This window comes from Pristiophorus japonicus, chromosome 15 (genome assembly GCF_044704955.1).
Source record: "Pristiophorus japonicus isolate sPriJap1 chromosome 15, sPriJap1.hap1, whole genome shotgun sequence".
In the NCBI taxonomy this organism is placed as follows: domain Eukaryota; kingdom Metazoa; phylum Chordata; class Chondrichthyes; family Pristiophoridae; genus Pristiophorus; species Pristiophorus japonicus.
The window spans coordinates 181,020,480-181,045,286 of record NC_091991.1 but is presented as its reverse complement, the minus strand read 5'-3'; the positions used below and the strand labels follow the sequence as shown (position 1 = coordinate 181,045,286).

The window sequence follows — 24,807 nt, the reverse complement described above, 5'->3', positions numbered from 1 at the left end:
CCATCTTCCAGCCTAACCCCAATGGACCAAACCACTTCCCAATCACTCCCATTGTACACAATCGCAATGGACCCAAACCCCTTCTCTTTCACTCTCATTGTACACAATCCCAATGGACCAAACCTCTTCCCATTCACTCCCATTGTACACAATCCCAATGGACCCAAACCCCTTCCCATTCACTCCCACTGTACAGAATCGGAGTTTCCCGGTCTGTACTGGTCAACAATCACTCTGTGCCAGTGGCGGATTCCGTCACTTACTGGCACATGGGCTCCTGGCCCCGGCTGTGAGTACAGATGCCATTGTTTTTGCAGTAGTCGGTGTGGCAAAGGGAGGTACAGCTCACATTCCCCGTCTCGCTGTGAACGCACTGGAACCCTGGCTGGCAGGAAAACACCTCACCGCACAAACCAACCACATCGTCTGCAGAGAGACCGACATAAAAACACAAAACAATTCATTTTATTCATTCATATTTAAGAGGATTTCTTCCCTCCTCTTCTAAAGGCGCTGACCTATGCCGGGGTCCATCTCCAGGTCCAGGGGCTCACTCCAGCCCCTCACCCAAACTAGCAATTCCACAACAACAGTGAGGGAACAGGAGGAGGCCATTCAGCCCCTCCACCATTCAATTAGATCAGGGCTGATCTGTATCTTAACTCCATTTACCCGCCTTGGTTCCGTAACCCTTAACACCCTTACCCAACAAATACCTAGCACACTCGGTTTTGAAATATTCAATTGACCCCCGGCCTCAACAGCTTTCTGGGGGAGAGAGTTCCAGATTCCCAGCACCCTTTGTGTGAAGAAGTGCTCCCTGACATCACCCTGAACCGCCTGGCTCTGATTTTAAGGTTCTGCCCCCTTGTTCTGGACTCCCCCCACCAGAGGGAATAGTTTCTCTCCATCTACCCTCTCAAACCCTTTAATCATCTCGATTAGTCACCCCTTAATCCTCTAAACTCGAGACTCGAGAGGAGGGACAACTAGGGAAAGACATTGTCCGAGGGGAGACCAGGGCCATCCTCTCCTCTCCATGAGCAGGTGTGTGTGTTTGGAGAAGGTGGGGTTGGTGACAGTTACCTGTAACGTACACTCTCACCACCTGGGCTCCGCCAATCTCCAACCCGCCGGCGATCTCAGCGCGTAGGCCGGTGATGCTGAAGATCGAGTCTGGATCCAGCAGATAAGCTCGGATTTCCCTCGCATTGAAGACAGCGTTGAACTTGATCAACACACTCCCCGCACTGCAACAGGATGGTGAAATAAGGCACGAGTTGGGAAAACACACACACAGTGTCCACAGGGAACACACACATATACACCCAGACACACACACATACAGACACACATACACACACACACACATACACCTAGACACACACACACATATACACCCAGACACACACACATACATACATCCAGACACACATACACACACACACATACACCCAGACACACACACACATATACACCCAGACACACACACACATATACACATACATACACACACATATACATATACCCAGACACACACACACATATACACACCCAGACACACACACATACACATACATACACCCAGACACACATACACACACACATATACACATACATACACCCAGACACACACACACATATATACACACACACACACCCAGACACACACACAGATATATACACACACACACACCCAGACACACACACATATACACAGACACACACAGTCACACATATACACACACATATACATAGACACATTCATTCATTCATTTCATAGGCAGTCCCTCAAAACAAGAATGACTTGCTTCCACGCCAAAAAAAAGGATGAGTTCACAGGTGTTTCGAATGAAGAACCCGAACTACATCCCCAAGGGTGGAAGATGCCTGTGTGTGGATTTTTTTACCGTGTGGTGGCCGTTGCACACCAGCCACCACACGGGCTTGACAGAGCGAGGCCTTGGTCCAGTGGCAAGGGATACCCAGGACGACTGGAGACCAGCTCTGCTGCACGGACCCAGTGCGCTCACATATCGCAGTGTGGGCTGGGCCCGTGCTGCCCCTGGGCCCTCGCCTCCCCTGGGCCCTGATCACATCGCTCCACAGTCTCTCGCTGCTCCTTCACCCCTCTCGCTGCTCCCCTACTCCGTTGCATTCCGGAATTGGTGACGGCGGCATAGCTGGTACACTAAGCTGCCGTGGTGCCTGGTCCGGTGGAAGTGGCACTCCCTCGCAAGGTTCTGCCTCTGAATACAGTTGTGGCTCAGCTGTTGTTCCATCCATTGTTTGGCTCGCTGGATCCGGCCGACCTGACTCGCCTTCTCCAAGGTACCAGCTCGGCCTAAAACTGCCACAGGTGTTGGAACAGCCCATCGTCCCACCCTGGTCCGAGTTGAATTTCCATCGTTGATCTCCTCGCTGGCATCCTCCTCCAGTGTGTTGATATTGGTATTGCTGGCGTCATAGACGGAAATGCTCAGGTGCTCAATGAGCAGGTTCTCCATGGGGCTGGTCTCCACTTGGACTTCATCCTGGCCTTCTGCAGTAAAACAGGGGGAGGGTGATAAACCAGCTCTCTTCCAAAGTGCAGGGTAAAGGCTGTGGAGGACTGGAGCTGTTTCCACAGTGACAGAGAGACTCAAGGGAACACACACACACACACATACACACACACATAAACACAGACACACACACCTATACACAGACACACACACACACACACACACACCCAGACATACAGACACAGACACACACACACACACACAGTCACACACACACACACACACACCCAGACACACACACATTTACACACACACACACACACAGTCACACACACACACACACACACCCAGACACACACACACACATCCAGACACACACACATACACACACACACCTAGACACACACACATGTACACACACACACAGGGTCACATACACACCCAGACACACACACACATACATCCGGACACACACACACCATCCAACAGGGAATAGACACAGTGTCTACAGGCAATGCCCCAGACACACTGTATTCGCACAATATCCTAATGATGCAGGCACTAGTAATGAGTATTAATGATGGGAGGAAAAGCGAAGTATTAATATTAGAATTTCAGGAATGAGAGGATCTCAGCAGGAGACAGCATGATGAGTATATCAGTGAGTTTAACATCAATCACCTGAAGTGTTCAACCAGCAACTGCTGAAATCCTGGAACTTTCTTATAAAATGGACAAACCTGCAGAAAATTGGATGAGCAAATTTAAAATGATCTCAATTTCCAATAAGACCATGTAAACGCTCGCAGTGTGAGCAGGTTGCCAGCGATGCACCAATGGAGAGGGACGGAGATAAACCAGGGGGCTTTCTCCTGGGCCGTGAATGCACAGTTTACCCACACTGCCCCACTGGTAACATGGGAAGTGAGCAGAGAGTGGCCAATCAGAACACGGAGAAAGAGCTGAGGAGTGGTGTGAGTGGGTCTTGCTGCAGCTCCCGGCACGGGCTGGGGTCGGGGGTGGGGGGGCCGAGGGTCTCTGCGAGTTGTCCACACTCAGCTCGGGGAGTGGGGGGAAGCAGACCCATCACACAACAGCACAATTACACTCCGGCTTACAATACCGACCGGACTGTGGAACAAGGTGACTGGGCCAAGACATTGACGGTAAGGAGTGTGATTTGGAACCCTCACTTTGTATGTGAAATCCTCAGCCAGGTTCTGGTATTCTTCAGATGTCGGGTCTCCCAGGCGGAGAGTGAAGGTCATGTCCAGAACGAGATATGTTGGAATCTTCACAGTGGTGCCCTCTGAAACAGAAGACAAATTAAAACTCTCATCCTTGTGTCCAAATCCCTCCATGGCCTCGCTCCCTCCCTATCTCTGTAACCTCCTCCAGCTCCACAACCCCCCGAGATGTCTACGCTCCTCTAATTCTGCCCTCCTGCGCATCCCCTGATTTTAATCGCTCCACCATCGGTGGCCGTGCCTTCGGCTACCTGGGCCCCAAGCTCTGGAACTCCCTCCCTAAACCTCTCCGCCCCTCTCCCCTCCTTTAAGACGCTCCTTAAAACCTACCTCCTTGACCCAGCTTTTGGTCACCTGTCCCTAATATCTCGTTATGCGGTTCGGTGTCAAATTTTGTCTGATTACATTCCTGCGAAGCACCTTGCTATGGTTTCCTAATGTTAAAGGCGCTATATAAATACAAGTTGTTGTATGGGGTAACGATGATGGCACTTGTAACAATCCCTGAGAAAATATAATTCTCCTCTCCTGTACCGAGGGACTTGGCATGAAATGGACCATGCTACACGTTAAAAGAACTTGCATTTCTATAGCGCCTTTCACGACCTCCAGGTGTTCCAAAGTGCTCTACTGCCAACAAAGTGCTTTTGAAGTGTGGTCCTCAACTAGGGTCCATCAGACAGTCACTGATAAATCCAATGGGGATTTCAGGAAAAACTTCTTTACCCAGAGAGCGGTGAGAATGTGGAACTCGCTGCCACAGGGTTGAGGTGAATAGTATCGATGTATTTAAGGGGAGGCTGGATAAACACACGAGGGAGAAGGGAATAGAAGGATGTGTTGATGGGGTGAGATGAAGGAGGTTGGTGTGGAACATAAACACCAGCACGGACCTGTTGGGCAAATGGCCTGTTTCTGTGCTGTACTGAGATGAGGAGAAATTTCTTCTCTCAGAGGGTTGTAAATCTGTGGAATTCGCTGCCTCAGAGAACTGTGGAAGCTGGGACATTGAATAAATTTAAGACAGAAATAGACAGTTTCTTAACCGGTAAGGGAATAAGGGGTTATGGGGAGCGGGCGGGGAAGTGGAGCTGAGTCCATGATCGGATCAGCCATGATCTTATTAAATGGCGGAGCAGGCTCGAGGGGCAGGTGGTCTAATCCTGCTCCTATTTCTTATGTTCTTATGTTCTTATGTTGTTATGTACATTCTGGGGGAGAAAAGTAACTGAAAAAGGGGTCTGACCAGCAGAGAAATTATTGTGAAATATTAATAGTCAGTGGTAGCCAGGCGTCTCCCAGCACCTCGGGCCCTGTCTTTGGACCATCTGACTGAAGCCTGGAGTTTGCTTGTTGGCTGCTGTCCAACAACAGGGCTGTTTTATTGATAAGGCCATTGGAAACTTTGATCATTTTTCCACGTCAACATTTCGACTAAAGCCTGAGCTGGGGACGGAAACAGCTGAGCCCAGAACTTGTGATTTCCCCACCGCTGCCAGTGTGTTCTCTCCGATATACCCACTCCCACAAACCCTTCACTCTCTCCCTCCACAACGCACCCACTCAAAGCCCACCTGCCACTCCCGTCCTTTCAATTTATCTAACATCCCCCTGTTCCCTGTGCTTCCCTGCTATATCCCTGTTTCCCAGTGACCACCCCCCTCAATATCCCCCTGTTCCCCAGTGTGTCCCCTCTATATCCCTGTTCCCCAGTGTGTCCCCTCTAAATCCCTGTTCCCCAGTGTGTCCCCTCTAAATCCCTGTTCCCCAGTGTGTCCCCTCTATATCCCTGTTCCCCAGTGTGTCCCCTCGATATTCCTGTTCCCCTGTATGCCCCTCTATATCCCTGTTCCCCAGTGTGCCCCCTCTATATCCCTGTTCCCCAGTGTGTCCTCTATATCCCTGTTCCCCAGTGTGTCCCCTCTATATCCCTGTTCCCCAGTGTGTCCCCTCTATATCCCTGTTCCCCAGTGTGTCCCCTCTATATCCCTGTTCCCCAGTGTGTCCCCTCTATATCCCTCTGTTCCCCAGTGTGCCCCCTCTATAGCTCTGTTCCCCAGTGTGTCCCCTCTATATCCCCCTGTTCCCCAGTGTGTCCCCTCTATATCCCTGTTCCCCAGTGTGTCCCCTCTAGATCCCCCTGTTCCCCAGAGTGTCCCCTCTATATCCCTTTGTTCCCCAGTGTGCCCCTCTATATCCCCCTGTTCCCCAGTGTGCCCCCTCTATATCCCTGTTCCCCAGTGTGCCCCCTCTATATCCCCTGTTCCCCAGTGTGTCCCCTCTATATCCCTGTTCCCCAGTATGCCCCTCTATATCCCTGTTCCCCAGTGTGCCCCCTCTATATCCCTGTTCCCCAGTGTGCCCCCTCTATATCCCCCTGTTCCCCAGTGTGCCCCCTCTATATCCCTGTTCCCCAGTGTGCCCCCTCTATATCCCCCTGTTCCCGTGTGCCCCCTCTATATCCCCCTGTTCCCCAGTGTGTCCCCTCTATATCCCTGTTCCCCAGTGTGTCCCTTCTATATCCCCCTGTTCCCCAGTGTGCCCCCTCTATATCCCTGTTCCCCAGTATGCCCCTCTATATCCCTGTTCCCCAGTGTGCCCCCTCTATATCCCTGTTCCCCAGTGTGCCCCCTCTATATCCCCTGTTCCCCAATGTGCCCCCTCTATATCCCTGTTCCCCAGTGTGTCCCCTCTATATTCCTGTTCCCGTGTGCCCCCTCTATATCCCCCTGTTCCCCAGTATGCCCCCTCTATATCCCTGTTCCCCAGTGTGTCCCCTCTATATCCCTGTTCCCCAGTATGCCCCCTCTATATCCCTGTTCCCCAGTGTGTCCCCTCTATATCCCCCTGTTCCCCAGTGTGCCCCCTCTATATCCCTGTTCCCCAGTGTGCCCCCTCTATATCCCCCTGTTCCCCAGTGTGACCCCTCTATATCCCTGTTCCCCAGTGTGCCCCCTCTATATCCCTGCTCCCAGTGACCCCCCCTCAATATCCCCCTGTTCCACAGTGTGTCCCCTCTATATCCCTGTTCCCAGTGACCCCCCCCCCTCAATATCCCCCTGTTCCCCAGTGTGTCCCCTCTATATCCCTGTACTCCAGTGTGCCCCCTCTATATCCCTGTTTCCTAGTGTGTCCCCTCTATATTCCTGTTCCCCAGTGTGTCCCCTCTATATCCCTGTTTCCTAGTGTGTCCCCTCTATATCCCTGTTCCCCAGTGTGTCCCCTCTATATCCCTGTTTCCTAGTGTGTCCCCTCTATATCCCTGTTTCCTAGTGTGTCCCCTCTATATCCCTGTTCCCCAGTGTGTCCCCTCTATATCCCTGTTTCCTAGTGTGTCCCCTCTATATCCCTGTTTCCTAGTGTGTCCCCTCTATATCCCTGTTCCCCAGTGTGTCCCCTCTATATCCCTGTACCCCAGTGTGCCCCCTCTATATCCCTGTTTCCTAGTGTGTCCACTTTATATCCCTGTTTCCTAGTGTGTCCCCTCTATATCCCTGTACCCCAGTGTGTCCCCTCTATATCCCTGTTTCCTAGTGTGTCCCCTCTATATCCCTGTTCCCCAGTGTGTCCCCTCTATATCCCTGTTTCCTAGTGTGTCCCCTCTATATCCCTGTTCCCCAGTGTGTCCCCTCTATATCCCCCTGTTCCCCAGTGTGCTCCCTCTATATCCCTGTTCCCCAGTGTGTCCCCTCTATATCCCTGTTCCCCAGTGTGCCCCCTCTATATCACTGTTCCCCAGTGTGCCCCCTCTATATCACTGTACCCCAGTGTGTCCCCTCTATATCCCTGTACCCCAGTGTGTTTCCTCTATATCCCTGTTTCCTAGTGTGTCCCCTCTATATCCCTGTTTCCTAGTGTGTCCCCTCTATATCCCTGTTCCCCAGTGTGTCCCCTCTATATCCCTGTTTCCTAGTGTGTCCCCTCTATATCCCCCTGTTCCCCAGTGTGCTCCCTCTATATCCCTGTTCCCCAGTGTGTCCCCTCTATATCCCTGTTCTCCAGTGTGCCCCCTCTATATCACTGTTCCCCAGTGTGCCCCCTCTATATCCCTGTTCCCCAGTGTGCCCCCTCTATATCCCCCTGTTCCCGTGTGCCCCCTCTATATCCCCCTGTTCCCCAGTGTGTCCCCTCTATATCCCTGTTCCCCAGTGTGTCCCTTCTATATCCCCCTGTTCCCCAGTGTGCCCCCTCTATATCCCTGTTCCCCAGTATGCCCCTCTATATCCCTGTTCCCCAGTGTGCCCCCTCTATATCCCTGTTCCCCAGTGTGCCCCCTCTATATCCCCTGTTCCCCAATGTGCCCCCTCTATATCCCTGTTCCCCAGTGTGTCCCCTCTGTATTCCTGTTCCCGTGTGCCCCCTCTATATCCCCCTGTTCCCCAGTATGCCCCCTCTATATCCCTGTTCCCCAGTGTGTCCCCTCTATATCCCTGTTCCCCAGTATGCCCCCTCTATATCCCTGTTCCCCAGTGTGTCCCCTCTATATCCCCCTGTTCCCCAGTGTGCCCCCTCTATATCCCTGTTCCCCAGTGTGCCCCCTCTATATCCCCCTGTTCCCCAGTGTGACCCCTCTATATCCCTGTTCCCCAGTGTGCCCCCTCTATATCCCTGCTCCCAGTGACCCCCCCTCAATATCCCCCTGTTCCACAGTGTGTCCCCTCTATATCCCTGTTCCCAGTGACCCCCCCCCTCAATATCCCCCTGTTCCCCAGTGTGTCCCCTCTATATCCCTGTACTCCAGTGTGCCCCCTCTATATCCCTGTTTCCTAGTGTGTCCCCTCTATATTCCTGTTCCCCAGTGTGTCCCCTCTATATCCCTGTTTCCTAGTGTGTCCCCTCTATATCCCTGTTCCCCAGTGTGTCCCCTCTATATCCCTGTTTCCTAGTGTGTCCCCTCTATATCCCTGTTTCCTAGTGTGTCCCCTCTATATCCCTGTTCCCCAGTGTGTCCCCTCTATATCCCTGTTTCCTAGTGTGTCCCCTCTATATCCCTGTTTCCTAGTGTGTCCCCTCTATATCCCTGTTCCCCAGTGTGTCCCCTCTATATCCCTGTACCCCAGTGTGCCCCCTCTATATCCCTGTTTCCTAGTGTGTCCACTTTATATCCCTGTTTCCTAGTGTGTCCCCTCTATATCCCTGTACCCCAGTGTGTCCCCTCTATATCCCTGTTTCCTAGTGTGTCCCCTCTATATCCCTGTTTCCTAGTGTGTCCCCTCTATATCCCTGTTCCCCAGTGTGTCCCCTCTATATCCCTGTTTCCTAGTGTGTCCCCTCTATATCCCTGTTCCCCAGTGTGTCCCCTCTATATCCCCCTGTTCCCCAGTGTGCTCCCTCTATATCCCTGTTCCCCAGTGTGTCCCCTCTATATCCCTGTTCCCCAGTGTGCCCCCTCTATATCACTGTTCCCCAGTGTGCCCCCTCTATATCACTGTACCCCAGTGTGTCCCCTCTATATCCCTGTACCCCAGTGTGTGTCCTCTATATCCCTGTTTCCTAGTGTGTCCCCTCTATATCCCTGTTTCCTAGTGTGTCCCCTCTATATCCCTGTTCCCCAGTGTGTCCCCTCTATATCCCTGTTTCCTAGTGTGTCCCCTCTATATCCCCCTGTTCCCCAGTGTGCTCCCTCTATATCCCTGTTCCCCAGTGTGTCCCCTCTATATCCCTGTTCCCCAGTGTGCCCCCTCTATATCACTGTTCCCCAGTGTGCCCCCTCTATATCACTGTACCCCAGTGTGTCCCCTCTATATCCCTGTACCCCAGTGTGTTTCCTCTATATCCCTGTTTCCTAGTGTGTCCCCTCTATATCCCTGTTTCCTAGTGTGTCCCCTCTATATCCCTGTTCCCCAGTGTGTCCCCTCTATATCCCTGTTTCCTAGTGTGTCCCCTCTATATCCCTGTTCCCCAGTGTGTCCCCTCTATATCCCCCTGTTCCCCAGTGTGCTCCCTCTATATCCCCCTGTTCCCCAGTGTGTCCCCTCTATATCCCTGTACCCCAGTGTGCCCGCTCTATATCCCTGTTCCCCAGTGTGCCCCCTCTATATCCCCCTGTTCCCCATTGTGCCCCCTCTATATCCCCCTGTTCCCCAGTGTGTCCCCTCTATATCCCCCTGTTCCCCAGTGTGTCCATTCTACATCCCTGTTCCCCAGTGTGTCCCCTCTATATCCCTGTTCCCCAGTGTGCCCCCTCTATATCCCCCTGTTCCCCATTGTGCCCCCTCTATATCCCCCTGTTCCCCATTGTGTCCATTCTACATCCCTGTTCCCCAGTGTGTGTCAAAGGTGCCGTCTTTCGGTTGAGACGTTAAACCAAGGCCCCATCTGCTCTCAGATGAATGAAGATCCCACGGCCATCATTGGAAGAAGAGCAGGGGAGTTCTCCCCGGTGTCCTGGGGCCCATATCTATCCCTTAATCAACATAACAGAAACAGATTATCTGGTCATTATCACATTGCTGTTTGTGGGAGCTTGCTGTGCGCAAATTGGCTGGTGCGTTTCCCACATTACAACAGCGACTACATTTTAAAAGAACTTCATTGGCTGTAAAACACTTTGACACGTCCTGGGGTTGTGAAAGGCGCTACAGAAATGCAAGTCTTTCTTTTCCAACAATGGGGATGCGTTGATGTCATCGTTATCACTAACGGTGTCCCCGGACACCCCCTCCCCCCACCACCACCCCCACCGCCACGCCCCCCCCTCAGCCCACCCCCGCCGCGGACACACACCCCTCCCCCACCCCACCCCCCGCTCCCCCAGACACCCATTCCCCCCCCCCACCTCCGTGCCGGACACCCCCTCCCCCACAGACACCCCCCGACCTCGGGGAGTGGAAGGCTCGGACGATGTTCTCCGTCGCCTCGAACAGATTGTCGACGCTCCCAACACAACAAGCAGCGATACTCCAGCCTGGGGTCAGAGGTCAGTCAGCGCTGACCATTCGAGTCTGGGATTGGTCAGTTGGTCACCGAGCTCACCTTTGATCAACGGCGTTTGGTTCCCCACAATGAAGATCTGTTTGTGTCTCTGCGTTGGCGTGATCACAGGGCCTGGGTCCGTGGTCTCCCTGGGGATGCTCGGTGTGGGGGGGTCACTCTGTGTCCAGGGAACGATCGGTGTGGAGGGGTCACTTGGTGTGGGAGGGTTACTGGGTGTCCAGGGGTCACTGGGTGTGGATGGGTCACTTGGTGTGGGGGGGTCGCTGGGTGTCCAGGGGTCACACAGTGTCCAGGGGTCACTGGATTTGGAGGGATCGCTCGGTGTGGGAGGGTCACTCTGTGTCCTGGGGTCACTCGGTGTGGAGGAGTCACTCGGTGTGGGAGGGTCACTCTGTGTCCTGGGGTCACTCGGTGTGGAGGAGTCACTCGGTGTGGAGGGGTCACTCGGTATGGGAGGGTTGCTGGGTGTCCAGGGGTCACTGGGTGCGGAGGGGTCGCTCGGTGTAGGAGGGTCACTCTGTGTCCTGGGGTCACTCGGTATGGAGGGGTCGCTCAGTGTGAGGGGGTCGCTCAGTGTCCAGGGGTCGCTCGGTGTCCAGGGGTCGCTCGGTGTGGGGGGGTCGCTCAGTGTCCAGAGGTCGCTCAGTGTCCAGGGGTCGCTCAGTGTGGGGGAGTCGCTCGGTGTGGGGAGGTCGCTCAGTGTCCAGGGGTCGCTCAGTGTGGGGGGGTCGCTCAGTGTGAGGGGGTCGCTCAGTGTCCAGGGGTCGCTCGGTGTCCAGGGGTCGCTCGGTGTGGGGGGGTCGCTCAGTGTCCAGGGGTCGCTCAGTGTGGGGGAGTCGCTCGGTGTGGAGGGGTCGCTCAGTGTCCAGGGGTCGCTCAGTGTGGGGGGGTCGCTCAGTGTCCAGGGGTCACTCGGTGTGGGGGGGACGCTCAGTGTCCAGGGGTCGCTCAGTGTGGGGAGGTCGCTCAGTGTCCAGGGGTCACTCGGTGTGGGGGGGACGCTCAGTGTCCAGGGGTCGCTCGGTGTGGGGGCGTCGCTCGGTGTCCGGGGGTCGCTCAGTGTCCAGGGGTCGCTCGGTGTGGGGGGGTCGCTCAGTGTCCAGGGGTCGCTCGGTGTGGGGGTGTCGCTCAGTGTCCAGGGGTCGCTCGGTGTGGAGGGGTCGCTCAGTGTCCAGGGGTCGCTCGGTGTGGGGGGGTCGCTCAGTGTCCAGGGGTCACTCGGTGTGGGGGGGTCGCTCAGTGTCCAGGGGTCGCTCGGTGTGGGGGGGTCGCTCAGTGTCCAGGGGTCACTCGGTGTGGGGAGGTCGCTGAGTGTGGGAGGGTCGCTGGGTGTGGGGGGGTCGCTCAGTGTCCAGGGGTCATTAGGTGTCCAGGGGTCACTCAGTGTCCAGGGGTCGCTCGGTGTGGAGGGGTCGCTCGGTGTGGGGGGGTCGCTCGGTGTGGGGGGGTCGCTCGGTGTCCGGGGGTCGCTCGGTGTCCGGGGGTCGCTCGGTGTGGGGGGGTCGCTCGGTGTGGGGGGGTCTCTCGGTGTGGAGGGGTCGCTCGGTGTGGGGGGGTCGCTCGGTGTGGGGGGGTCTCTCGGTGTGGAGGGGTCGCTCGGTGTGGGGGGGTCGCTCGGTGTCCGAGGGTCACTCGGTGTGGGGGGGTCGCTCGGTGTGGGGGGGTCGCTCGGTGTGGGGGGGTCACTCGGTGTGGGGGGGTCACTCGGTGTGGGGGGGTCGCTCGGTGTGGGGGGGTCACTCGGTGTGGGGGGGTCGCTCGGTGTGGGGGGGTCGCTCGGTGTGGAGGGGTCGCTCGGTGTGGGGGGGTCGCTCGGTGTCCGAGGGTCACTCGGTGTGGGGGGGTCGCTCGGTGTGGGGGGGTCACTCGGTGTGGAGGGGTCGCTCGGTGTCCAGGGGTCACTCGGTGTGGAGGGGTCGCTCAGTGTGGGGGGGTCACTCGGTGTGGGGGGGTCGCTCAGTGTCCAGGGGTCGCTCGGTGTGGAGGGGTCGCTCGGTGTCCAGGGGTCGCTCGGTGTGGGGGGGTCACTCGGTGTGGGGGGGTCGCTCAGTGTCCAGGGGTCGCTCGGTGTGGAGGGGTCGCTCGGTGTCCAGGGGTCGCTCGGTGTGGGGGGGTCGCTCGGTGTCCAGGGGTCGCTCGGTGTGGAGGGGTCGCTCGGTGTCCAGGGGTCGCTCGGTGTCCAGGGGTCGCTCGGTGTGGGGGGGTCGCTCGGTGTCCAGGGGTCACTCGGTGTGAGGGGGTCGCTCGGTGTCCAGGGGTCACTCGGTGTGAGGGGGTCGCTCGGTGTCCAGGGGTCGCTCGGTGTGGGGTGGTCGCTCGGTGTCCAGGGGTCGCTCGGTGTGGGTGGGTCACTCGGTGTCCAAGGGTCGCTCGGTGTCCAGGGGTCGCTCGGTGTGGGGTGGTCGCTCGGTGTCCAGGGGTCGCTCGGTGTCCAGGGGTCGCTCAGTGTGGGGTGGTCGCTCGGTGTCCAGGGGTCGCTCGGTGTCCAGGGGTCGCTCGGTGTGGGTGGGTCACTCGGTGTCCAGGGGTCGCTCGGTGTGGGGTGGTCGCTCGGTGTGAGGGGGTCGCTCGGTGTCCAGGGGTCGCTCGGTGTGGGTGGGTCACTCGATGTCCAAGGGTCGCTCGGTGTGGGGGGGTCACTCGGTGTCCAAGGGTCGCTCGGTGTGGGGGGGTCGGTCTCGCCGGATGTGGAGGTGCTGGGAATCCTGTAAGTTTTCACCGATGAAAGTGATGAGGCTCCTTCAGGAGAAGGTGATGATCCCGAGGTTGGGACAACCCCAGGACTGGTCAGCACTGTCACTGGATCAGACTGACTTGGAGCCCAGTGGCCCGCGGTGTTGGGGGAGTGTGGAGCAGCAATGGTGGGCAATATTTCCCTTTGCCGCCGATCACTGACCCCAGGCTGGGCGGATCGTGTGACAGTGGGCCCTGGAGAATTTTCATCGGGCAGCGAGCCCAACTGGCTGACCTGGAGTGTCCCCGATGAGGGAGGTCCCAAACTGGCTGCAAGCTCCTCTTCTTCAGAAGAAGAAGCTGCAAAAGGAGGAGCTGTAATCTTCAAATTGACGGAGGCTGGCTCCTTGCTCCCAGAGACACCCAAGATGACGGAGGAGCTGCCAAGGGTTGGTGAGCTCCCCAGGCTGGTCCGATCAGACGGTTGAGAAGTTGTCTCTAGGGCGGGTGGAGAAGGTTGGTGCTGGGCCACGTTTATCAGCGTGGGGAGCAAAGGGGATGGTGGGAATCTGCCGTCAGATCGGGTTTGATCCCTGATTCCCGGTGTCCTTGAGGATGCCGTTGATCCGCCTGCCTCGCTCACCTCCTGGAACGTTTGGTTCACGGCTGCTACCCGACTCTCTCTCAGCTTCTCTGCCGCAGATGTTTGTGGCTCAATTGTCCTCCCTGAAGACGCTGTTGGTTCATCAGATCTGGGCACGGTGGTCTTACTCGAAGTTGGGGCAAAGGTTCCGCTGGTTCTGGCCTGTGATGGAAACCCCTCAGAGGCTGTCGAAGATCTCCCTGGCAACCATGTGAATGACAGGGTGGTTGGAAAGGCCTCTTGGGTTGGATGGTCCACCTTGATGGGTGGAGATGTGCTGTGGTCAACCTCAACGTCTGCTGGTGGCTCTGGTTTGGTGGGCTCGCGTTTGGTGGGCTCGCGTTTGGTGGGCTCGCGTTTGGTGGGCTCTGGTGCAGGTGTTCTCGGGCTGGAGGTTGATGGCACTTTGTCCCTCGACACGACGTCAACCTCGGTTGGAGCCTCGGCCGTATTTGCCTCTCTGGTATGTGATGGTGAACTAGTTCCTCCCTCAAACCAAAGGGTTTTTCCAGAAGGTTCTGTGATGACCATTGTTTCTCCGGCGCTGCCGGCCGAGCTTCCCGAACTGGTTTCGGCCCTTGGGGTAACCTCTGACCTTTGGCTGGTGATCACCGTCACATTCTCACCGCTCTGCACCGTGGTGTCTCCAGCACCCACCGTCCCACCTCCATCATCCCCCATCGCTTCACTCGGTGCCATCTCACCTCTGCTCCCGGCAGTCGGACTGGTGCCAGGGGTGAATGAGACGGAGCTGGGGATTCGGTCAGTGGATGATGGCCCCCGTGTCACAACGGTACTTTCATCCGTCACCGGTAACCGCGATCGACCAACCTGTGTCGTGCCGGCACCACCCAGAGAGGGAACAGCTGAACGTGTGCCTGAGATCGCTGCACTGCTGCTGGGACCTGACTCACAGCTCAGTGTCTCCACGTCTGCTTCAGGGCCATTAGTAACTTCCTGTACTGGAAGGTTTGAAGAATGGGTCATCGGCTCAGGCACTTCAAACACATTCCTGGGCATGGACACCGGTTCAGACAGCGCGCGGCTGAGAGCTGGAGTAATGGTCCCGTCAAAGTCTGATGACGTGCCTTTGAAATCTAACTTCCAACGACGGGGATCATGCAGATTCACCGTCCCTAAAGCTGAACCCTTCTTGAGATTGTTTCTGAGATTGGGAATGTTTGTATTTTGAGTGGCGAGCGATTCTGATGCAGGAATGTACGAGATCTGAGAGAAGAGAGGCACGTCTTGTCCTGACTCACTTTCCTGTTTCCTGTCTCGCTCTGGCTGAGGTGTGATATGCTCACTGGGCCTGGCAGGGACTCCCGGAGGGGATTCCTGGCTGTCGGTCCGTGCTGTGTCGCCCTCTGTGCTGGATCTTTCCACTCTGCTCACAGAATCGCTCCCTGGGGACACCTCCCTCGCTCCCTCGGTGGCTGGAACACTTGGCCGGGGGGAAAGGTGTCGGGCTGGAGTCAGCGATGCGACTGGAACCTCCGCCTTGGACCGAGTGGGGTTCCCGGACCCCGGCTCAACCTCGCGGCCCGCAGGCTGAGGGTCCTGGCGCGGGTACCATCGGTCCCACTGGCCCCTCCTCTGCTCACCGCGGGCAACCTCAGCCCCCCAGTCGCTCGGGGAGACACTAAACACCGTCGCCAGTGATTGGGCCGTTGATGTTCGGTCAGTGTTTGGGGAAGTGCCTGTTACAAGTTGTCCTGTGCTCTTGGGCTGGTGTTTGGGCCCCAGTGATGGACTGGCTGGGCCAGTATTGGCATCGCTTCTGGTGCCCACATCGTCTTCACTCCTGGTCATGGTACGAGGGCCCGCTGTCCCAGTGTCGGTTGGCACAGGCTGTCGCTCTGAGCTGGATTCTATGTCCGGGCCGGGGAACGCTCCCCATGGCTCCTCCGATGGGTCCAGGGCAGAGGGGCAGCTCAGGCTGGTCCTGCTTTGGCTCCTCATGTGCTCCTGGTCTTCGGTTTGAGGAGCTGAAGATGGAGTTAATGAATTCTTCAAACTTATTAACTGTGCAGCACTGATCTCGGTTATACTTTCAGGTAAGAACAGGGAGAACGGAAAGCTGGGGCTGGGGGGCCGAGTGGGGTTGGAGTTGGGGATTAGAGTGGAGGCAGAGACGGAGCTCCGTCGGGGGGTGGGTCGGGGGGTGGGGGTGGGTCGGGGGGTGGGGTTGGGTCGAGGGGTGAGTCGAGGGGTGGGTCGGGGAGTGGGTCGAGGGTTGGGGTTGGGTCGAGGGGTGGGACTGGGGTTGGGTCGGGGGGTGAGTCGAGGGGTGGGTCGGGGGGTGGGGGTGGGTCGAGGGTTGGGGTTGGGTCGAGGGGTGGGACTGAGGTTGGGTCGGGGGGTGAGTCGAGGGGTGGGTCGGGGGGTGGGGGTGGGTCGAGGGTTGGGGTTGGGTCGAGGGGTGGGACTGGGGGTGGGTTGGGGGGTGAGTCGAGGGGTGGGTCGGGGGGTGGGGGTGGGTCGAGGGGTGGGACTGGGGTTGGGTCGGGGGGTGGGACTGGGGTTGGGTCGGGGGGTGAGTCGAGGGGTGGGTCGGGGGGTGGGGGTGGGTCGAGGGTTGGGGTTGGGTCGAGGGGTGGGACTGAGGTTGGGTCGGGGGGTGAGTCGAGGGGTGGGTCGGGGGGTGGGGATGGGTAGAGGGTTGGGGTTGGGTCGAGGGGTGGGACTGGGGTTGGGTCGGGGGGTGAGTCGAGGGGTGGGTCGGGGGGTGGGGGTGGGTCGAGGGTTGGGGTTGGGTCGAGGGGTGGGACTGGGGGTGGGTTGGGGGGTGAGTCGAGGGGTGGGTCGGGGGGTGGGGGTGGGTCGAGGGGTGGGACTGGGGTTGGGTCGGGGGGTGGGACTGGGGTTGGGTCGGGGGGTGAGTCGAGGGGTGGGTCGGGGGGTGGGGTCTGATACTTCAGCAGTTTTAAGGGGTGTCAGCCAGTGTGCAAACCCGGGTGTTTGTGGGGAATCGTGTGTTTGCGGAGATTGGGGACGGAGTGTTGCTGTCGGGGTGTCTCCCCGCTCCGGGGCAGCTCGAGTCCTTGGTCTTTGAGCCGGCGGACGGGCTGGGAGTTCGGGATGTTCGAGAGACCGGGATCCCGGTCCCTCATGCGAGGTCGGCGTGATGGGAGATTCCGGGATGATGTTGTGGCCTGGTCCTGTCGATATCGGGAATGTCACAGTAGCTCGCTCACCCTCTCCCCTGGCCAGGGAAGGAAATGGAGTCGCAGTTTGCCGTTCCGCGGCTCCTGTGTCACTCCCTCGGCTGCCTGTGACTGGCACAAACACTGCGGATGAGAACAACATGTGGTTGAAGTTCTCTCTGCAGAGCCAGGAGCTGGGAGTTTAGTATCACTCACATTGCGTCACTCCCTCAGCACTGACACAGGGTCACTCTTTGATTGATCAATCAAATAGCAGCAACACCCACATACCAGACAGACAGACAGAGCCAGACACACAGATACAGACTGACTGGCAGAGCTAGAGTGACACAGACAGACACACAGACAGAGACAGGCTGACAGAGCCAGACACACACAGACAGACAGGACTGACAGGGCCAGACACAGACAGAGATAGAGAGACAGAGCCAAACACACAGGCACAGACAGTCTGACAGAGTCAGACACAGACAGACACAACAACAACTTGCCTTTATACAGTGTCCCAAGGTGCTTCACAGGAGCGTTATCAAACACAAATTTGACACCGAGCCACATAAGGAGATATTTGGACAGGTGAACAAAAGCTTGGCCAAAGAGGTCGGTTTTAAGGAGTATCTTAAAGCAGAGAAGAGAGCTAGAGAGGCGAAGAGTTTTAGGGATTGAACTCCAGAGCTTGGGGCCTCAGTAGCTGAAGGCACGGCCACCAATGGTGGAGCGATTAAAATGGAGGATAGACAAGAGGCCAGAATTAGAGGAGCGCAGAGATCTGGGGCTGGAAGAGATTACAGAGATAAGGAGGAGCACACAGACTCAGGCAGACACACAGATACACAATTACACACACACACAAATGGACACATAGACGAGTCACACACACAGAGCTCGGAGACGCCCACAGTTAATGCCCACAGACTCACGCACCCTTTCGCTGTAACAAAGGCTGTACACATTTCACGATGCCCGCCGTCCTCAGGTGGGGTTCAATATATCACAACTCACCCGAGTAGCGCAGAGTGAATCCTTGCTCTGCCCTGGAGGCCGCTGCTCGCAGGGTAACGATAACCGGCCCTTTCCCTCGGATCACCAGCTTCGGGTCAGCCTCGGGAATGCTCCAGAACAGGCCGCAGAACCGTCTTTCCTGCTGTGCCACCCCCAGTTGGATGGCCAGGTGAGTGGAGCTGCACCGGCTGTCTGTCCCGGACCCCGTCCGGTAGGACAGGATCTCCACCTCCACCGTCTCTGAAGAGGGTGCTCGCAGAATCCAGCAGCACTCTGTCCCATTGACGGAGTCACTCATCGGCAGGGAATATCGGAGGATTCTGTGGGTGACACTAGGTGTCAGAACACCCTCACAGTCTGGGTGGGCCGTCGCAAGCAGAAATCCTGCGGAACACAGACCCCGATTAAAGACTCGATCATTTCCAAACTTCGAATTCTTTGTATTATTAAAATTCTCATCCTTGTTTTCAAGTCCCTCCATGGCCCTCGCCCCTCCCTATCTCTGTAATCTCCTCCAGACCCACAACCCCCCGAGATGTCTGCGCTCCTCCAATTCTGGCCTCTTGAATATCCTCCAATTTTAATCACTCAACCATTAGTGGCCGTGCCTTCTGTTGCCTGGGCCCTGAGCTCTGGAACTCCCTCCTTAAACCTCACAATGTCTCTATCCTCCTTTAAGACGCTCCTTAAAACCTACCTCTTTGACCAAGCTTTTGGTCACCTGCCCTAACTTCACCGTCAACTTTTGTTTGATAATCGCCCCTGTGAAACATCTTGGGATGTTTAACACGTTAAAGGCACAATATAAATGCAATTTGTTGTATCTTTATTTACTCTCCTCCCCTCCCTAAGGTATTGTTCCCCAGCTGCCATTCTGGACCTCACTCACACCTTGGGCTTTAGCCCAGACCAAGAGCAACAACAAAACTCTAATCACACACACAAAGAGCACTTATATAAAGCTTGTCACCACCTCAGCACATCCCAAAGTGCTTTACAGCCAATGCAGTACTTTTTGAAGTGTAGTCACTGTTGTAATGTGGGAAACGCGGCAGCCAACTGGCGCACAGCAAGCTCCCACAAAAAGCAACGTGACAATGAACAGATAATATGTTTTTTGTTATGCTTGTCGAAGGATAAATCTTGCCCAGGACAAACGGGATAATTTCCCTGCTCGACTTCTAAATTGTGCCATGGGATCTTTTACATCCGCCTGAGAGGGCATCGGTTTAACATTTCATCCAAAAAACGGCACCTCCGACAGTGCAGCACTCCCTCAGTACTGCCGCTCCGACAGTGTAGTGCTTCCTCAGTACTGCCCCTCCAACAGTGCAGCGCTCCCTCAGTACTGCCCCTCCGACAGTGCGGCGCTCCCTCAGTACTGCCCCTCCAACAGTGCAGCACTCCCTCAGTACTGCCCCTCCGACAGTGCGGCACTCCCTCAGTACTACCCCTCCGACAGTGCAGCACTCCCTCAGTACTGCCCCTCCGACAGTGCGGCACTCCCTCAGTACTACCCCTCCGACAGTGCGGCACTCCCTCAGTACTGCCGCTCTGACAGTGCAGCAATCCCTCAGTACTGCCCTTCCGACAGTGCGGCGCTCCCTCAGTACTGCCCCTCCGACAGTGCGGCGCTCCCTCAGTACTGCCCCTCCGACAGTGCGGCGCTCCCTCAGTACTTCCCCTCCGACAGTGCGGCACTCCCTCAGTACTGCGATGGGAGTGTCAGCCTGGATTTTGGTGCACAGGCCCCTGGAGTGGAACATTAAACCACAACCTTCTGTCTCAGAGGCGAGTGTGTAACCCACTGAGCCAAATGTGAGCTGTTACACAGTCAGTGCCGGGACACTCACACATTAAAGTTTCACGGCTCAGTGAGGGGGCAACGCGTCCCCTATAAACATGCAATGCAGGATTTGCCATGTAACAGAACCGAATACAATGAATTAAACAGTGCAATAGGATCACAGACACAAACCCCGCAATCTCCGCACCGGCCCCCTGCCCCCTGCCCCAATCCCTGCTCCCTACCCCCGGCCCCTGCCCCCTGCCCCAATCCCTGCTCCCTATCCCCGGCCCCTGCCCCCTGCCCCAATCCCTGCTCCCTACCCCCGGCCCCCTGCCCCCGGCTTCCCACGGTTACCTGTGTTGCGGAGGAGCAGAGCCCAGGCGGCCCGGGACCACATCCCGCGCACTGTCCGGAGCTGCTGTGTCGGAGTGAGCGGCGGGAGGATGGGTCACAGCTCCGAGATCTCAGGCAGTCGCAGAGGATATCCGTCTGGGACCCGGGCAGGGAAATGGGAGAGAGATTCGCGTCTGTCAGAGGGAGAGGGCAGCGAGAGGGCACTGGGAGAGAGAGAGGAGAGAGGAGAGAGAGAGAGAGTGGGGAGCTCGAGAGAGTGAGCGAGGAGAGAGAGAGGGGGGAGAGATAGTGTGAGCGAGGAGAGAGGGGGGAGATAGAGAGAGTGAGAGAGGAGATAGAGAGAGAGAGTGGGGAGCTCGAGAGAGTGAGCGAGGAGAGAGAGAGGGGGGAGTAAGTTGAAAGGGAGTGGGTAGAGAAAGACTGAGGATAGAGATAGAGGGAAAGGGGAAGACAGAAAGAGGATCGATACAGGGAGAGAGAGAAAGAAAGAGAGCAAGGAAATAGATAAAGGGAGCAAGAAAAGAGAGGGCAGAAGGGAGAGATGGAGGGAAGAGGAGAGGGATAGTGATAGAGCGGGGAAAGAGACTGAGAGCGGGGGGGGGGGGAGAGAGACTGAGAGCGGGGGTGGGGGGGAGAGACTGAGAGCAGCGGGGGTACTGGGAGCGGGGGGGGAGAGACTGGGAGCGGGGGGGAGGGAGACTGGGAGTGGGGGGGGGGAGGGAGACTGGGAGCGGGGGGGAGAGATTGAGAGCGGGAGGGGAGGGAGACTGGGAGCAGGGGGGGAGACTGAGAGCGGGGGGGAGGGAGACTGGGAGTGGGGGGGGGGAGGGAGACTGGGAGTGGGGGGGGGGAGGGAGACTGGGAGCGGGGGGGAGAGATTGAGAGCGGGAGGGGAGGGAGACTGGGAGCAGGGGGGGAGACTGAGAGCGGGGGGGAGAGACTGGGAGCCGGGGGGAGGGAGACTGGGAGCCGGGGGGAGAGACTGAGAGCGGGAGGGGAGAGACTGAGAGCGGGAGGGGAGGGAGACTGGGAGCCGGGGGGAGGGAGACTGGGAGCGGGGGGGGGGGGGGAGAGACTGAGAGTGGGGGGGGAGAGACTGGGAGCGGGGGGGGAGAGATTGAGAGTGGGGGGGAGAGACTGAGAGTGGGGGGGGAGAGACTGGGAGCGGGGGGGGAGAGATTGAGAGTGGGGGGGAGAGACTGAGAGTGGGGGGGGAGAGACTGGGAGCGGGGGGGGAGAGATTGAGAGTGGGGGGGAGAGACTGAGAGTGGGGGGGGGAGAGACTGAGAGCGGGGGGTGGGAGACTGAGAGCGGGGGGGAGAGACTGAGAGTGGGGAGGGAAGAGACTGAGAACGGGGGGAGGGAGACTGGGAGCGGGGGGGGGGAGAGACTGAGAGTGGGGGGGGAGACTGAGAGTGGGGAGGGAAGAGACTGAGAACGGGGGGGGAGAGACTGAGAGTGGGGGGGGAGACTGAGAGCGAGGGGGAGAGACTGAGAGCGGGGGGGGAGAGACTGAGAGCGGGGGGGGGAGAGACTGAGAGCGGGGGGTGGGAGACTGAGAGCGGGGGGGAGAGACTGAGAGTGGGGGGGGGAGTGGGGGAGGGGGAGACTGAGAGCGGGGGGTGGGAGACTGAGAGCGGGGGGGAGAGACTGCGAGCGGGGGAAGGGAATAGAGAGAAAACAGAGATAGCTACAGTCTGGCAGCACGGGAGGAGACCATTCGGCCCATCGCGCCTGTACCATATCGATAAATAAATTGAGGTCTGTCCAAAAATGTACAGCACAAATTGTTAGATTGTTGTTTGAAACCCTGTTCCAGGCAGATTGTTAAAGAATCGTCTCTTGTTTTATTAGCAGCTCCTCGAAGTCCAGGCGTCTGGCCCGATTCCAGGCCCTTACTGCAACACTCGGCTTCTCAGGTGATCCAAGGGCTTCGATAAACAACAGAAACACTCAGCAAATCAAACCTTAGCATTCAGTCAAATGGAGATTGCAGGAAACACTCTGCTGGCCTCTGCTCATTCCACAGTGCCAGCTGTGGCTCGGAGGGCAGCACGCTCGGCTTGGAGTCACAAGGTCATGGGTTCAGGCCCACTCCAGACACTGGGGCCCATTATCCAGGCTGACACTCCCAGTACAGTACTGAGGGAGCGCTGCACTGTCGGAAGGGCAGTGCTGAGGGAGTGCCGCACTGTCGGAGGGGCAGTACTGAGGGAGTGCCGCACTGTCGGAGGGGCAGTGCTGAGGGAGTGCCGCACTGTCGGAGGGGCAATACTGAGGGAGCACCGCACTGTCGGAGGGGCAGTACTGAGGGAGTGCCGCACTGTCGGAGGGGCAGTACTGAGGGAGTGCCGCACTGTCGGAGGGGCAGTACTGAGGGAGTGCCGCACTGTCGGAGGCGCAGTACTGAGGGAGTGCCGCACTGACGGAGTAGCAATACTGAGGGAGTGCCGCACTGTTAGAGTGGCAGTACTGAGGGAGTGCCGCACTGTCGGAGGGGCAGTACTGACCGAGTGCCGCACTGTCGGAGGGGCAGTACTGAGGGAGTGCCGCACTGTCGGAGGGTCAGTACTGAAGGAGCGCCGCACTGTCAGAGGTGCCGTCTTTCGGATGAGTCGTTAAACCGAGGCCCCGTCTGCCCTGTCAGGTGAACGTAAAAGATCCCACATCATTATTGGAAGAATAATGATGTGGGGTATTGGTGAGGCCACACCTGGAATACTGCATGCAGTTTTCATATTTATGAAAGGATATACTTGCTTTGGAGGCAGTTCAGAGAAGGTTCACTAGGTTGATTCTGGTGATGAGGAGATTGACTTATGAGGAAAGGTTGAGTAGGTTGGGCCACTACTCAGTGGAATTCAGAAGAATGAGAGGTGATCTTATCGAAACGTATAAGATTATGAGGGGGCTTGACAAGGTGGATGCAGAGAGGATGTTTCCACTGATGGGGGAGACTAGAACTAGGGGGCATGGTCTTAGAATAAGGGGACGCCCATTTAAAACTGAGATGAGGAGAAATTTCTTCTCTGAGGGTTGTAAATCTGTGGAATTCGCTGCCTCAGAGAGCTGTGGAAGCTGGGACATTGAATAAATTTAAGACAGAAATAGACAGTTTCTTAAAGATAAGGGGATAAGAGATTATGGGGAGCGGGCAGGGAAGTGAACCCGAGTCCATGATCGGATCAGCCACGATGGTATTAAATGGCGGAGCAGGCTCGAGGGGCCGTATGGCCTACTCCTGCTCCTATTTCTTGTGTTACTTATGTAAGATAAATACATTTTTTGGAAACGAACCTGCGGGAATGGACAGAATGAGGTGCATGGATTGGAGCATTTGCGGACTGTGTGTTGAGGTGGGCAGCCTGTCAGGGCAGGGCAGGGGGCTGCTGTTACTGTGACAGCAGGAGATTGCTCATCTTCTGTCATTGGAAGAATGAAGTGGAATTTCTGTAGTGCCTTTCACCACCTTAGGATGTCCCAAAGTGTTTTACAGCCAATGTAGTAATCTGAAGTGTAGTCACTGTTGTAATGTGGGAAACGCAGCAGCCAAGTTCCACATAGCAAGCTCCCACACACAGCAATGTGATAATGACCAAATAATCTGTTTCAGTGATGTTGGTTGAGGATAAATATTGGCCCCAGGACACCGGTGAGAACCCGCACCCCCCCTCTCCCCCACCCCCCGCTCCGAAGTGCGGAGATTTCTACCCTGGCTCCCTTTCACCAATTCATAATCCTGGAAGTGTTTGCAGCGGTAAACAGCCAATGTGGTTCTGGAGACTTGGCCCAGTGCCTGTGCTGAACACCAGGTCAGCAGCCCACAGGGGTAGAGGCAGCAAACACTGTGGGTTATACAGGAGGGAGCAGCAGTTGAGATGGGGAGAAGCTTGCAACGTGTGACTCAGTGATGCCTTCTCTGCCCTGCTGCAGCTCTGTGTTTCCTCGCCGAGCAGTTGTGGCCTAGGGCAGCTACAAAGTCCCATGTGCTTCTCATATAAAGGACCGTCAGCACAGGCTGCACCGTTACTCATTCCTCAGCTCTCGTTCACTTCCCAACCGAGCGGCCATTTCACCCGCTTCTTCTCAAAATGTTCCACTCGATCAACAAAGGTACATTAACACTGAGTCCACAGTGCTTGTTCTGCAGCGACACTTACAGAAGCCCCTGTTGCCGGCAGCGAGCAGAATGTGAATTAGGATTTGTGTGTGCGAGGGAATTGTGCTGTGCTGGGGAGAAATCCTGCACTCTGACACTGCACTGGAGGAAGGGCAATACAGATTTAAAGGGCTGATTCCAGAACCGAGAGGGGACCACTATCAGGAAAGGTGAACAGGCTGGGACTCCACTCTGGAAAAGAGGTGATCTTATAGAGGTCTTTGACATTATGAAAAGTTTGATAGGGGAGATGTAGACAAGATGTTTCCACTTGTGCGGAGACCAACACTGGAGGCCATCAATATAAGATAGTCACCTGATACAATGCACTGC

At 56.7% G+C, this 24,807-nt stretch overlaps 1 protein-coding gene and 1 pseudogene across 1 annotated transcript in view; both read right to left on the bottom strand.

The window, feature by feature from the left end:
• The window catches only part of LOC139281300 (interphotoreceptor matrix proteoglycan 2), a 35,308-nt gene extending 14,932 nt beyond the window's left edge, over positions 1–20,376 (bottom strand). Inside the window, exons 1-6 of the mRNA XM_070901436.1 lie at positions 20,316–20,376; positions 18,173–18,556; positions 3,698–3,813; positions 3,186–3,244; positions 1,087–1,250; positions 264–426 (exon numbers count right to left, since the gene is read on the bottom strand). Coding sequence (XP_070757537.1) covers positions 264–426; positions 1,087–1,250; positions 3,186–3,244; positions 3,698–3,813; positions 18,173–18,556; positions 20,316–20,358 — 929 coding nt within the window. The 5' untranslated portion in view covers positions 20,359–20,376. The remainder of the gene's footprint in view (positions 1–263; positions 427–1,086; positions 1,251–3,185; positions 3,245–3,697; positions 3,814–18,172; positions 18,557–20,315) is intronic.
• On the bottom strand, positions 2,104–2,667 carry LOC139281339 (tumor protein p53-inducible nuclear protein 2-like; annotated as a pseudogene).
• Positions 20,377–24,807: the final 4,431 nt, after the last annotated feature.